At 40.1% G+C, this 16370-nt stretch overlaps 1 protein-coding gene across 5 annotated transcripts in view; it reads left to right on the forward strand.

The window, feature by feature from the left end:
* The window catches only part of PACRG (parkin coregulated), a 493217-nt gene that overhangs the window by 319360 nt on the left and 157487 nt on the right, over window positions 1-16370 (forward strand). For all 5 annotated transcript variants that reach the window (XM_073337862.2, XM_073337863.2, XM_073337860.2 and 2 more), the window contains exon 4: window positions 933-1104. In XM_073337862.2, coding sequence (XP_073193963.1) covers window positions 933-1104 — 172 coding nt within the window. The remainder of the gene's footprint in view (window positions 1-932; window positions 1105-16370) is intronic.

Genomic DNA, 16370 nt, shown 5'->3' on the forward strand with positions numbered 1-16370 from the left:
CAATACCAGGCCTCTGAGGGGGTGACAGAAATAAAAGGCAGAAAAGTCTGATTATTTTAGAGGACACCACCTCCTTCTAAAAAGACCACAGGTGGTAAGGTTATTGCTCCATCAGGATACTCTCAAACTTTAGACACAGAAGGACAACAGAAATGGGTAGGATTCCTCAATAATTTTCTCTTAACCTGTGTTATTGCTCTTAATCATTTACTAATTAAAAATGAGGACTATATTCAAGGGAACTGTAAACCATACATATATTGCATTCCTATAAAGTTATGATTTTTTTGTTGGTCAGACAGATTTTATTTGATCCATTTTGTATCTCAAGTTAATATATTAAGGCCAGATTTTGCCACTGTTGCTCAAACTAAGTAGTACTTTTTTCTATAAGTAGTGCCACTGGAATCAGTGGAACTATGCATACTGTAAGCTCCTATTTACCATGAGCAAAGATAATGGAATGTGGTCCTAACTTTACTAGAGTACTCACATACTGGTTTTAGACACATGCATTTTATGAGAGTCTGGAAAAGACTGACAAAAGATTGTTTGTTTGTTTTTATTGGCAACAGTACCAAAAAGAAGTCCAGGAGCATGTTCTTCTTAGCTCTCCACTTTAGATCTAGTGGTTAAGGACTTAAGAATTTCAGCCATCATGCCAAACGCCATACTTGAGAGATGGTGATATCCTACTGTGACACACTGACTTTATTATTGCATATTAAAACTCTTTGTGAATGTGGCATGAGGTTAAGGTGACCAGATAGAGAGTGTGAAAAATAGGGACGGGGGAGGAAGGTAATAGGTGCCTATATAAGACAAAGCCCTGAATATCGAGAATGTCCCTATAAAATCAGGACATCTGGTCACCCTACATAAAGTATATCAGTCACCCTCATTCAGTTTGTTTCTTCTGTGTGCCTTCTCAGGTGGAGATTGAGAAACTGGACTATCATCACTATCTGCCTCTGTTTTTCGATGGGCTCTGTGAAATGACATTTCCCTATGAGTTTTTTGCTCGGCAAGGAATCCACGACATGCTGGAACATGGGGGAAACAAGATTCTCCCTGTCATTCCTCAGCTCATTATCCCAATAAAAAGTAAGTGAGTATGTGGGAAAAACCCAGAAATGAATGTATATAGTGTTACTTTTTGACAAGTAGCTAATTAAGCAATAAAACAATGACAGGTTGTGCATTTCCAGGAGATTACTGGAAACCTGAGTAAATGGTGAGGTATGGGGCCAGAAGGCTTTCAATCACCTAATATGTGATTAGCTATCCCAGAGAAATGTGCTGTCTGGCATGTATTTTTCTTATTACAGAGTGGCTCTTGGTATTTAGAAAAGTGAAATGAAGCTTTTACTTGATTTTATTATATTTATTAAATATATCCATCTATTTTATAAAATAGCTCATCTCAAAAGACATGAGAAAATAGCAGAAAAAGGTTGGGAATTTTTTTATTTTACGGTTGTATTAACTAGACCTCCCCTTCTACTTATACGCACCATTCTTCCTTGTCCCCTCCGTTCCCATCACATTCCTCGTCAACGTGTCTAAATTTGGGCTACTGTTTGACTCAAGGATGCCTCATTTAAAATTTTTGTTGTTTTAAAAAACATTCCGTTTGGAAGTGTTTACAGTTTCAAAAACAGATCTTTATTGAAATGCAGTATGACAGTCAGAAAGTTGTATCACTTCAGGTAGAATGCTGTTGAAACTCATTTCGCTGTAAACACCACATCTAAGTATACGTTTCCTAATTTTGCCCTTTCCTGTTTCTTCAGCCCAGTAGTTGAGCAGACCATTCTTCTGCATTATCCTTCACCTTCTAGCATGCATTTTGACTTCTGCAAAGATTCTTATTGTATTCAACCGTCCAGCCAATAAATATTTCATCGGATTCCCTTGAAATTCCATCAGCGCCTTTCCTTAATTGATCAAAGTCATTACTGCCAATAAACAATAAAACAGCCCTCCCCACTCAGCTGTTGTCTCCACTGCCTCCACAGGAGGATGGGATCAGGACCTCAACCAGAGTTCTCCCACATGGAACTGTTGAGCAATAACTAGTTAACCCTTAGTTAAGCAAATGTATATTACATGGGGAAGATCAGAATCTCTTCATGTAGACAGGGACTTAGAGTGAAAGTGGAAGCTTCTCTTTTTTCTCCAGTCTCAGAGTGATAGCTTGATTGTTCAGTCAGAAAGGCTGTAACATGAAATTGTTATCTGGCTTATTTTGTGGGGAAGATTCATTCATTCATTTCACTCAGGAGGGAAAGAGGGGTGGGATCCTCTGGGTGAACAGAGAGTAGATTCACTTCTGGAATACTGCAGGATGAGCTAAGTCAAGCAGAACTCTGGGAACAAGAAAGAGAAGCTGCCGTTTAGTTGGGACCTAATATCAAAATACATGCATTTTAAGGACCAGGATTGGTCTTTTATTTACCTGGATATTCTCCTTTTTTAAAAAAGATTAATTAAACAATGTCTCTAGCTGTACTTTAATGTACTCATAGATTTTGTTTGAGGGGATATAATTTCAAAATGTCAAAAGCAGAAATTGTTTTAAAAGTGACACAGTACTGTAGGAACTAAGTGCAAGATGGTTCAGGCTCCTGAAGGAATTATGAAAACCTTCCAATCATTGTTTTAGTTCCTCTATTTGAGGAGAGAAGCTATTAAGTGAGGAGTTTTGTCTTTTTTTTTTCATTTTTATTAAGTATTTAAAATTGTATTGTCGGTTATCAAGATATATTTGAATATAGGAAACATTCAAGTATGTTTTTAGTAATAAAACATAAAGCTTCTTGAAACTGTGTAAGCATCTGCAGGAAGGACTCTCTTAACACAATGGCTGCAAGCTCTATAGTCAGGACTTAACAGAATCCTAACGGGACTGTGGGCCCACTGTACTTTTAAAGTGACTACGCAGTAGCTTAATCTATACACAATTTTCAGCCTCGTAGAGAGATATCAACATATAAATATATATGTGGGACTGAGAGAGAGCTTTTTAAACAGTGTCATAATTTTGTTGAGTCAAACATTCAAGAACACACTCATTTTCTGTTTTCAGTTTTATTTCAGTGTACCGTCATTCCTTTTATTCATTTTTATACCTTTTATCAGTTTTAAAATTTGTGAAGTCCATATATCTTTTACTAAGAAAAGCTTTCTCCTTCATTAACACCAACATTAATGTCAAAAAGGGCATTGTCCTCTCAGGCAAATAGAGTAGATACCTATAATAGACTTTAAATTTGCTATGAGCAGGACCGGCTCTCGGCACCAGCAAAGCAAGCACTTGCTTGGGGTGGCACAATTCCAGGGGTGGCATTCCGGCCTTTTTTTTGCTTAGGCAGTTGCGCTCTCAGAGCTTGGGGTGGCAAATTTTTTGCTTGGGGCGGCAAAAAACCTAGAGCCGGCCCTGGCTATGAGTATGTACTGTAGTTACAGCTATAGATTTGTGGGATGCTGCTACCTCCACAATAAACTCAGTTGTCTTTTGAACTCACTGCAGTCTCTCAAGTGTCCTCATCGGTGAGTTATATCTGACTAATCAGCTGTCTCCTAGATCACTGCCATATTGCCACTGGGTGGGGGAAAGAGTAAAACAAATGGAAAGAAGATTGTTAGGCAAGCGTGTATTTTTGGGAGTGGGAGAGAGTCAAATAAGTCTATAAATAGAAACTTTTGTTAAAAAAAATTTCCCTCCCCCATGTACATCAAAGAATACCAGTGAGGTGCTGCTTTCTAAAAGACATTTAAAATGTGGCATAGCAATACTGTATCATATTTGTAATGCTTTTAAAGAGCAATTTATCCTTCTCCTGCCCTACATGTTCTTGCTTAACACAGTTCATAATTTAATAATCACAAAAAATACAACCTCAAGCTGACAAATATTAGTTAATCAACATATGAAAATCACTTCCTTCATAACAATTTCTCTCGAATAGGATAGCAAGGCAATGTCTGAAGAGAAGCAAGATAGTGATAGCAAAAAATTGAATCAATTCATTACTCTAATGCATGAACAGGATTAAAATAATATGGACGAATGCAGGTTAGGTCCAAATATAATTGCCTTTCATCATTTCACACCTTTGAAAGACTGTCTGTCCAAACTCCTTGTAAAAATATTTTTACAACACTTTATAACAATAATTCAACAACATGGAAGAAATTCAGAACAAGAATGAATGACTTGTCTGGAAAGATTAAAATATATGTCATCTTGCAGTGACTAAGTAGGATGACACAGTCTACCAGTACAGTTAGATGGGTATAAAAACAAGGTAAAACAAATTATTTAAAGGTGTTCAAAATAGATACACCGATAAGTGATATCATCCAACTAAAAGAATAGCAGGAAAAATTTCCTAAGAGCAAAGTCTGTAGACCCTTCATTATCTTCCAAGGGAAATGGAGAAAGCCCCATTGCATTAATCATCTAGACTGGAAATGGATCAAGCATTTGAGAATATGCTGCAGGAAATTTTCCTGAGTTGGCCACGAGATGGACAAGTTGACCAAATGAGAGGTGGGTGAGTGCTTCACTCAAGAAGTGCTGGAACACAAGTACTGGAACTGCCGTAATGCGCCGTTTCCACTCACCAGAAAAGTGGTGGAACAGTATCCCAGAGTATTCCAGCAGGACTCAAGCACTGCAAATGAGTCTTTTCCATCTCTATGTTCCATGATAAAGTATACATTTCACAAAGTCACACTGGAATAATTCTCCCCTCATCTGATCGGAAAAACTCATTCTTCATTCCAAATTCAAGTCCCCTGAATCTCTAGAATAACTTCACAAAAAAGTATCTTGCAGAATTACTGTGCAAGTTATAATGCATAACACACAGTGAAATATCTTCATACTTGTGAGGCAGGAGAATATTTTTATCCTCATATTACCAATCGGGAAAGCAAGGTAGAAAATGATTAAACTTGCCTCAGGTCACAAGGTGTGGCAGAGATAGGAATACAATCCAGATCTCTCGCATCTCTGGACTGTGCCCTAGAAAGACCATCTGACCAAAACAAAAATTTACCATGAGAGCTTTGAATCCAACATGAATTCCCAATTTGTATCCATTTATGTATTCAGGCAATAATTAAAATAGTACTGCAAAGACCCTGTTTCTCGATTACTTTGTTCCAATGTTTGGCACAGAGATGGGGGACAAACCTGCCTTTAAGCAATATTTGTGTTTCCTTATTTTCAGTTACAGTAGCCCTGAGGCTGCACTAATTTGCAATCAGGTGGATCAAGGCCCCTAGTGGCCATGGGCTGCCAAGAATAGAACAAAACTGGATGACTATTATAGTATTTACTTAGCAATGGAAAGCTAGTGTTTTAGATTTCTATCTAATCATTAAAGGAGTATGTAAAATTTCTTTTTGATAGCTATTCTGTTTCAAAATTGTTGATTTAAATTTTAGATTTGTCAGAATAAATTATAAATAACATTTGAATAATAATATACAAAGATGTAATGCACAATGACTTACTTTAAGAAGCAGTAACTGCACCCATGTATAGTTCACTTTAGGTGTTCCGTAGATGCCTGAGAAGCTGTCTTTGTAATAGATATTTTATTGTACAACAGAATTCATATTGCTCTTTAAAAATGTAACTTAGATGGAAATACTGCTACAACACAATTTCATTGACAAGAGTAAATTGCTGATTGAGTCAGAAGTGAACCAGTTCCATCTCAAACAGTCGTGAAATTTTAGTCTGAGAGGCTGTGTTACCATGCTCAAACATTTCTGCTGTGACAGGCTAGATCACAGATATCTTAAGCTTTGCTGAAACTCAATTTCACTAAGGAAAAATAGCTTTTTATAGGTTTTAGATATAGAGAAATATGTGAGAAAAGAGCTGAACAGTCCTCCATAGTCTGACCTACAGCGTCCTTTCTAATGTCCTCATAGATCTCTGAATTAATGTGATTGTTTCCTCTGACTCCCCATTGTATTGATTTGTAAAATGTTGGTTCATTTCATGGGCGATAATATAGTTTTTAAATTTAGTATTAAATCAGGGTCACTGTTGTATAAAGCATGTGAGGCTGTAGTTATTACTGTTAGCCACTATTAAAAGTGGATTTGCACTGTAGTACTATTTTCCCTTGGATATCTTCACATTATTGAGTAGCTTGGTGATATCTTACACCTCCCTCTTTTGCAGAAAGCTTAAACCATATTCATGCAATGTGCTCATAGATCTACCTTCCTTAACTGGACATTTTTACCCTCCAATAAAGTATACCTTTAGTAAATTGACTAATTTCTGTTTAACTATAGGCCTAAAGAAAAAAATCCTGACTCTATTAAAATCAGAGATTGAAAACTAATTCTGAACAAACTTCCTCTTTTTTGAAGACATGGCTTGCATTCAAAGAAAGCAAAAGTCTTTGATTTTTGTTTGTTTCCTGATTCTGAAATATTGACGCATTTACATCCAACAGTTGAAAAAACAAAATGTATGTTGGCAATTACCAGGCTTAGATTGGATTCTGCAGCTCAGAAAATGTTACTTCAGCATTTCCAGATATTGTAGCGGGTTTTTTTCTTATTACCTCCAATCTTAAATTTACTTCCATCCTCTAACCACTACAAAATTTCCTGACTTGTTCCACAGGAAAAGCTTCATCCAAAACTGACTGTCATCTCACACAGATTTAGAGGGTGAAATCTGCAAATTAATTGTATCATCCAATAAGCCTTTAATACTTAGGAGGGCTGGGGTTAGAAATAGAGTTTGTGTGGTAGGACTTTGTGTGGTAAAAATAGAGGGGAGAGGTAATTGCACGAAAATAGGGACAAAATGGGAGAGGAGGAGGCCAAATCAGGAAAAGGGAATGGAAAGAAATATTAGCCTCAGGGAAAACATGGAAAAAGACTGGGGAAAAAATTCAGCAAGTTAGAGGGGAAAGTAAGAAATCAGATGAAAAGGGAGGGAGAACAAAGGAAGTTTAATAATTTTTTAAACTTATACACTTAGCTTTGTACAATATTTTGCTATCTGTATTAAAATATTTGTGTACATGAACATTTTCCCAGCTTTGGAAGAGGAGGGGTTGACACTCCATCCTACATCTGGCCTTCTTTGGATGCTATAAAGCACACTTGTTTTCTTTCTGAAAAGTTAACGAATGCTATTGGAAGTATTGTCCAGGTAATAAATAGGGAAGGATTAACTGCTTTATTAAAATCCATTCAAGATATTGTCTTGGTGGTAGAGGCTGAGGATGTCATCTATATTGCAACTAAAAACCATGACTGGCCCATGCCAGCTGACTTGTACTCACAGGGCTTGGGCTGTGAGCTGTTGGAGCTTAGACTCCAGGACCCTGTAAGGTGGGAGGGCCCTAGACAGTGATGAGCTGCCAAAATCTTAACAACCAGTTCCCTCCTCACCCCACGAGGGGGTTGTGGCCCGCTCCCCGGGGACTCCTGCCCCATCCAACCCCCCGTGTTCCTTGATGCCCCCCCCCGGACTCCTGCCCCATCCACTCCCCTCCCCTGTCCCCTGACCACCCCCAGAACTGGGCAGGAGGGTCTAGTGGGCCACCATAGTGGGTGCCCACCCCACCCCTAAGAGCCAGAGGGACCTGCCAGGGGACGAGGTGGGGAGTCCCGGTGGTGCTTACCTGGGGCGGCTCCCAGGAAGTATCCAGCAGGTCCCTCTGGCTCCTAGGGTTGGGGGAGCGTAGTTATGGGGGGAGCAGAGGGAGTAGCTGCTCCCCCCACTGATCACATCAAAAGTGGCACCTTAGGTGCTGACTCTGTGGCTGCTCCAGGGCTGGAGCACCCATGGGGAAAATTTGGTGGGTGCAGAGCACCCACCAGCAGCTCCCCACGCCCGGCCCCAGCTCCCCTCCGCTCTACCTCCTCCCCTGAACACGCTGCCCCGCTCTGCTTCTGCCCCCCTCACCCGCCCCCAGCTTCCCACGAATCAGCTGTTCGCACAGGAAGCCTGGGAGGGCTGAGAAGCAGGTGGTGGCTTCGCGCTCAGGCCCAGGGAGGCAGAGGTGAGCTGGGGCGGGGAGTGGTTCCCTTGTGCCCCCCCCCCCGGCCTGGATTACCTGCTGTGGGGCAGGCGGCCCTCCTTGCACCCCCCTGCCCAGCTCACCTCCGCTCCGCCTCCCTGGGCCTGAGCGTGAAGCCGCCACCTGCTTCTCAGCCCTCCCCGGCTTTCCGCGCAAACAGCTGATTTGCGGGAAACCGGGGGGGGCAAGAAGGGGGGCAGAGAAGCAGAGCGGAGCGGTGCGTTCAGGGGAGGAGGCGGAGGTGGAGCGGAGGTGAGCTGGGGCCTAGCGCGGGCTGGGGAGCTGCCGGTGGATGCTCTGCACCCATCAAATTTTCCCTGTGGGTGCTCCAGCCCCAGAGCACCCATGGAGTCGGCACCTAAGGTGCCATTTTTGGCCACTTGTTAAATTTAGAAGCCCTTTTTAAATTTAACAACCGGTTCTAGTGAACCGGTGCGAACCGGCTCCAGCTTACCACTGGCCCTAGAGCTAGGGCTGCAGCCTAAGCCTAAATGTCTACATTGTAGTTAAACAGCCCTGCAGCCCGAGTCCTGTGAACCTGAGGCTGTTACAAGCCAGCCATGAGCGTCTAACTGCAGTCTAGACATACCCAGAGAGGCAGAACTCGTAGCCCTGATCCATCAATGCAATTAGATATGTATGTAACTGAAATTAAATGGGGACTACTCATATGCTTAAGTGTTTTGCTGTTCCCAGCTTGGTCAATAAGTCACTGTGTGACCTTAGCATTTCTGTGCCTCAGTTTACTCATCTATAAAATTGGCATACTTCCTTAGTGTGAGTATTTTGTGCTGAAAGGTGCTATGAGTGGGGGAGGAGATGCAAGCCTGAGCAAATGTATTTTTCAGAGGTCACAAATCATTTGCTCTTTAAACTTTACTTTTTCATTAATTTCCACTATTTAAGGAAATAAGACTGTAATATCTAAGACAGTAAGTACTTGGGGTTTAAAATCAACAAAATTAAGTATGCCACAACAATAGAAGTTTCTTTGCCCTGTGGGCTCGTTACCCTGCAGGAGAACTGATCTACATCATTTTGTCCCACTCTAATAGAGGAGAATTCTACTTAAGACAAAGAATCTGCTAAAACAAATGCTGCTTCTACCAGTATGTGGGAGGTGAGGAATGCAAAACAAGACAGGCTTCAGTCTTTGGTCTTGAGAACTGTATTAATTTAGATGGAATACATAGGCCCAAAGAATCAAAAGTGTAAACGTGACCTAGTCCACTCTCCAATATTAAACAGTTTTAAACAAGATTCAGTGTTTGGTATACAGAGACCTTAGCCTGCTTAGTATGACGGCAAACACGCCATTATAAATCTTAACTTTTGATTAAAGATACAGAAAGGAAGGAAAAGCAGTTGGAACATGTGTTTAATGTAAAGTACTAAATAAGGCTTTTATTTTAACTATTCCCCTTGTTCCCTTTTCTTTTAGCTGGAGAGAGCTTTTAGAAGGAGAAAACTCTTGTTTGACAGTGGGGTGGTTTGTTTGTTTTGTTTGTTTGTTTTTTTTAAAGCTAGTGTTAAAGATGATAGCAACAGTCCTTTTGGGGGGAAAGAGATAAAGTTACTTGAGGTGAGCTGGAACTGCTATTATTGCTGTTAAAGTCCAATCCCATTTCCTAAAAGACAGATAAACACACAAAGGAGAAGGAAAACAGCAAAGTTAGAAAATGCAGCTTCTGTCTCTTGTGTTGACTTTCACTTGCAACCTCACTGCTGGAAAAACACAGGCCCAGCACATGGTCTTATCAGCCACTCCAAGACCTGACAAACTTGTGCCCAACATCGGGCTGTTTAGGGAATTGCATTTAGCCACCTTTCTAGTCACAGGCTTACAGCAGGGTTGCAAAATATACAGTCTTGGCTGGCTAAGCAAGATTTTATTAGACAGAAGGAAAAGAGAGGGATAGGAAAGAAAATAGGAAAAGAAAAGGAGATGGTTGGGATTCAACTGGATCTGGTGGAGGTGGTGATGTCTACCTTTCTCTCTTTGGTCTGGTCTGGTCAGCACATCATTCAGGTTCAGGATGAAGAAGGTCCAACATCCCAGGAGATGGTGAGGGTGACAGCTATGATAGTGAAGCCCCCTTCTTCCCCTTCATGTGTCTTTTAGTTAGCCCATATTGTAGTTGCCTTCATCCATGTTTTTCCCTGAAAATCTCTTTTTGAGACCCCAAAAGGGGAGTGATAGGAAGAATGGTCCATTTACTTGTTGTTTTATTCATCCAATTAGGCCTAAAATTTGACATACCAATTTTAGTTAATTCATTTTTGGTTCTTAACTCCTTTTGATTACAAGGCATGATTTTTAACAGTTTGTGTTATATTAGTAGGCCTTTTTGTTAGGACTTTTTTCCCCCTCCCTTTGTACCTTTTCTCCATCAACACAGGTTATTGTGAAATTGTGAAATTTTACTTATTTTTTATAGTTGAGCTCACAATTAGGGTAAATTTTTGTAGGCCCAGTTATTACAACAGAAAGGAAAACAAAATGGAAATTGTCAGCACAAGCTTTTTAATATGGATTCTCAGGTAAGTGCCTTTGAAAAGTAGGTTTAAACTGATGAAAGTGAAGCTCAAAGCAATCAGAAGCTAATTATTAAAATACTTTAAAATAACAAAACTAACCAAATTTGTTATGTTTTGAGAGGAAAATAGAATATTGGAGAATTCAATTCAGTTCTTCAATGTCTGGGTTCTCAATATTCTATCTGGGAAAAAGGGCTCTAACCTGATCAACTTTATTAAAAACATCTAGTCTGATATCTTAAAACTAGATCTCCAAGAGGATCCACTCTGGGGTGGGGGGATGTTAGCTGCATTCCCTTGCGTACGAAGCCTATTAATACCAAAGAAGGTGACGTGAATTTTACAATATCTGACATCTGAGACTGACCCAGGAGATACAGGAGCCTCCAAAGTGCCAGACAAAAACAAAACGTCAACATAGATGACTCCAAGGTCCTTATCACCCAGATGTTGGAACTATTGCTCAAGGAAAAAGAAAAAAAAAGAGTTGAACAATGGAAAACAATTTCTAGCAGGGAATGAACAAACTGCATTACTTTTATTAGCCAAGCTGTGAGTTAATGAATAAAACAAAACCAAAAAAAACCCTATATATATATATATAGGAACAAATTTCAGCTTTACAACTCTTTGAACAAATAAATGAATACTAGATTAATGGAGAATTTGAAAATTATGAACTTGCAGCCACTGGTAATAAAGTGTAATGACTGAAAATTTTCAGTGAATTGTTTATTGCATATTGAACTCAGGGTTGGTTGTGTTGTTGTGGGGTTTTTTGTTTTTTTTTTTTGCTTTTGTTCTTTACTAATTTTAACAAGTAGCAGTACTGGGAAATAGCCCCTAAAAAGAAACTTACAGTGCTGCTAATGTACTTTAAAAATCCAGATATATCTATTACTGTGCTTTAAAAGTAAAGGAGGAAAAATTGGGCTTATCCCTTTTAAAATCAATTATTTATCCTCTGTTTTATTTAATATTGCTTTCTCATAGTTACTGTAAACTTCAGAAAAAATGTTAATCATTTGAAGGATTCATTAAAACGTACACAGTTTTACTTACAAAATTTTCTAAAGTAAAACTAACTTAACTAGATAAGCAGCACAATCCAAAGTGTTTTACAAAGGTTAGAAAACCTGTAACATTTACATAGTTTAAGTATGGATCCATAGACTGAGGTATTTCCATTGGAAAGATTATAGGGATTCCCTTAATCTGTCTCCCTATCTATATTCTTATCACTATAGTATCTGAGTAGCTCCTTCTGAAGAAAAGTGCAGCCAAAGCACAAGTCAGACAGTCAAATAGCACTACATCCATCTTCAATTATAGGACAATACAAATCATTGTAACCCACCCCACAAACAAATGGAAAACAGTTCTTTCTTTCTTCCTAAAATTGCTGCTCAGCAGAATCCCACAATCAAATTAGTACAGTGCAGGCTTGCTGAGCAGAAAGAAGCTACCTACTATTAGGGGAATGGAGTCCTCTAAGTAGCAATTAGGAAATGGAAGTATGTCTTAACTATCAAGCAGTCAGAATAGACTGGTCATTGACTTATTTGCTTTGTTGAGAGCTGTAAGGGTCCCACCTTGGTCAGCAGATTCCAAGAACACGAGGCAATAGCTCAGGTTTCTTTCTCAATAAGAGCACTTTTGATGGCCTACATTTTCTTCAGCTCCTTGAGCAGTATATAGTGAGTCTTATCCAAACACTTTCACAGAGGCCTGGTTGTAGGCATTTTTAGATTGATGTCCTGGCTCTGTATAATGCTGCTAGCACCTCCACACATCCTTCAGTTCTTGCAAACCTCAGAAAGTATTAAGGTTCTCCAGAGTATGTGGACGCTGTGGACACACGCTTATTTCAGATACTACAGTGAATGCCTCCTTCTTTGGTTAGTGAGGAAGAATGCAGTGACAGTAATTCACAGAGAATAATTACTAGATTAAGAAATTAAACAAATATTTACCTCATCTGTTTCTAATTGATATATTGGGGCAGATACTGACCCTAATTATATTTTTATATAGTGCCAGCATAATGGAGCCCAGAGTTGGCCGAGGCGGCTATGCATACCAAGCATAAATGTTTAGTAACAAAAGTTGTATGGGCAACTTGATCTTACTTTTGCTAGTTACAAGCATTTCCCTATTTTGCATTGCAGTTTTCTAAAATTTAGAGGCCTTCAAGATTGAGTGTGTATATGCTATTCTATTCAGATTCTTATACCATACCCATCACCATAGCAATGGACATCATAAGCCAATTCTTTCTTTTGCTGCATATGTGTTGCTACCATTGAAATTAATAGGAATTTCACAAGTATAGCTCTTTTCTATTAGTGGAACTGTCTATTAGGGATGCATTCTACACTTTGTGCATATATGGAAATAAAGTTAGCATTTAAGGAGGTTATCTATGCAAATCGCAAGGATACATATGCCCGTAGTTTTTCCACGAATCTGTTTTACAGACACCTGCAGTTAGATTTAATGTAAAATATTTTTTTTTGCTACTCTGATTGCAATTCTGAGCTAGCTTATGATTCTAGGTGATGGCAGCAGAAGTGAAAATTTAGTTCTTTGAAGGCCTCTATGCATTCCCACTCAAGGGACTCAGCACCTCTAGCACTGAGCTGTGGAATTGTATAGACAAGTCACATCCGCTGGGGGGTACAGTAGCGCTTTTTCATAGGATGATATAATTGGCTCAGTCTATAGACAGGAGCATGCTCCCTGGCCCACCTCAATTCCTTCTCTGTTGAGAGCTAATGGAACTACCTTTCCTGTCTCTGAGGGTAGTTAGCCTGTTTTCTACAAATAGTTTGTTAGTTAGCTAGCTAGAACTCTTGGCCTTTGGTTACCTCTGAGATCATGTTGGGTCCTAAAACCTCTATAGGATTTAAAAGATGTGCAACATGCTCAGCTATCTACCCTGAGACAGACTCATGGGTTTGGTGCCTGGTGTGCTTGGGAAAATTGCACACCATATCCCATTGCACTATTTGCCTAATTTTTACTCCTCAGACATAAAAGAACAGGCAGCTCAGACCAGGCTACATGCACATTTGGGTTTGGTAAGCCTCCAGACCATCCTGATATTCCTGTGGAAATTTTGAGGACTACTTCTGTGGAGAGGTCTTCTGTAAAGAAGCCTAAGATGCACATAGACCAGTGATACTCAGACCTCAGTGGTTCAGGAGCCAAATTGGCAATCAACATTCCAAAGAAGAGCCACAGTAGTGTGAATGCATTGTTTCATTTGCTATAGTACTATATATTCATATTTAAACAGCGTGACACAGGAAATATTTAGTTTATATAAAATTCTCACAGCAAAAGGGATGGATCACTTGGTGATTTCCTGTTCTGTTAATTTCCTCTGAAGTACCTGGCACTGGCCATTGTCAGAAGACAGGATACTGGGCTAGATGGACCATTGGTCTGACCCAGTATGGCCATTCTTGTGTTCTTATATTCAAAATGACTCAGCAAGCATTATTATATCAACTACAATTAGTTATTAACATAGTAAAAGCATCCTGATTGGTTAATAACTTAGATTGGTTAATAGTAAAACACTGTGAGATTTAATTATCATGTGCTGCAAAGAGCTGCAGCAGACACATTAAAGAGCCACATCCAGCTCCTGAGCCTCAATCAGAGTATCACTGACCTTGACACTCCTGCCTCAGCACCTCCCTTGATGTTGGGCCTGAGGTTAGGGTTGCCAATCCTCCAGGATTGTCCTGGAGTCTCCAGGAGTTAAAGATTAATCTTTAATTAAAGATTGTCATGTGATGAAACCTCTAGGAATATGTCCAGTCAAAATTGGCAACCCTAAGATCCATCTACTCAAAAGCTAACACCTACAGCAGCTGAGCTTCCCACTCAACACTGTCCAGTACTGCAAACTCTATCTAGACAGTCCACACCAGTGCCATGATATGTATCAGCAATACTGTCAGGAGGAACAATTCCTTTGAAGCCATTAGAATTGACACTGGTTGATACCATAACCAAAAGGCATGCTTCCACATCTCTGACTCTGCTACAGGGAAAAAGGAGAAGAGGTAGCATTCCAAATCGCAAAGGGAGTCTGAGGAGAAGAAGAAGAGAGGAGGCATTCTTCTCTTTCTATCACTGGTTTCTTCGAGGACTCCTTACAGATGCCAATGCCAGCTTTGGCCCACACTCCTCCATCTGAGACACCAGTTTTTTAGACACATCACTGGTGTGTATCCCTCCAGTGCCATAAATTTCTCTTTTTTCGTGAAAACCCCATCAGAGCTATTAGCTTTGCCTCCACTTCTTGATCACACAATAGCATTTTCCACTTACTTCAATTCAAAACATTCTGGAGAAACATGGGTTTCTCTCAAAACCAGCCATTCAAGTTCTCCTGGTCAACTCAAAGGAGCCCAATCGCCTTACTTCAAAAAAGACTCTGTCAGGACAGAAAGATATTAGGAAGGATCCTCATCAATTACTCACGTTGCCCTTCATTTAGGAGTCCATTTTAGATGCTGCCAAACCCCGTTCAGCACTGACTTGGGCATCAGCATTAACACAGTTGCCAATGATCCTTGCACTGGGTGCCGAGTGTTTTCCTACATTAAAGAGTCTGGGGCCCTTAAAGGGAAAATCTTCTATTACTTTCTGAGAGGCTGGAGCAAAGCCTATTGTTTGGAGTCATAAGTATCTCCTCAGAGCTGTGCCAGTGGCCGCAGAGCTTGTAGTTGTATCTGAGGGGCTGTAAACTTCCCTCAGAGTACACTTAACTAATGTCCTCCCCTCAGCAAGTTCTTTGCAGCTGCTCTGTGCTCTTCAGCTAAAATACTAGGGAACAGATTAAGAATCATAGCCTGGTCTCTGGGACTTTCCCAGTTTGCATCTACTGCTAAAAGAAAGTCAGATTATACAAATTTTCAATTTCTTAAACAGCCTCCCTCCCCAATTCAATACCAACAGAGTACCTCAGTGGTGATACTAGTCTTCAGCTTCTTTTAAAATGGCTTCTGTAGAAAGAACACAATCCAGAAATCCCACATTGCATGTTGTCACAAGGTCCCAAACATCACTTCTGATGGATGCTCAAGAGCCATACCCCTCTCCCTCGACAGGTCAGACCTCATCCTTCTTCAATGCCTGGTGCCAGATTATTTGGATTGTTGGGTATTGGAGACCATAAATGATGGCTATATAATCCAGTTTCATACAGGCCTCCTTCATTCTCCTCTCACCTCCAAACCTCCTTTGGGGACCCCTCTTGTGGAAAAAACTCCTATTGGAGGACATAAGCTCCCTTCTTCAAAAGGGTGCTGTAGAGGAGCAATACCAAGGGAAAGGGTTTTACTCCAGATGTTTCCTAAGGCCATCCTGGACCTCAGAAACCTCAACAGATACATAAAGACTTTCAAGTTCAGGATGCTAATACTGGGGGACACCATCCCATTCCTGTTCTCAGAAAAATCACCTTTATTAGTTGGTCCTGGACTCCACTCAGGTGAGGGTCTACCTCCTGGAAGATATATTTCTGAAAATAAGAGACTTTCTGCAAACTTGCAGGGATCAACCTGTGTAAACACACTTTTCCCTAAAGCTTATAGGTCTCATGACCTCATCAATTTACATGATAACCTTTCCTTGCCTAAGAATGAGGCCCCTCTAACTTTAGGTTGTATGTCATTACAGACTCATTGTACACAGCCTGAAAAGGATTGCTTCAACAGCTACCCTTGTGTAAATTTAGAGACA

Source organism: Lepidochelys kempii, chromosome 3, assembly GCF_965140285.1.
Source record: "Lepidochelys kempii isolate rLepKem1 chromosome 3, rLepKem1.hap1, whole genome shotgun sequence".
NCBI classification, from domain to species: Eukaryota; Metazoa; Chordata; order Testudines; family Cheloniidae; genus Lepidochelys; species Lepidochelys kempii.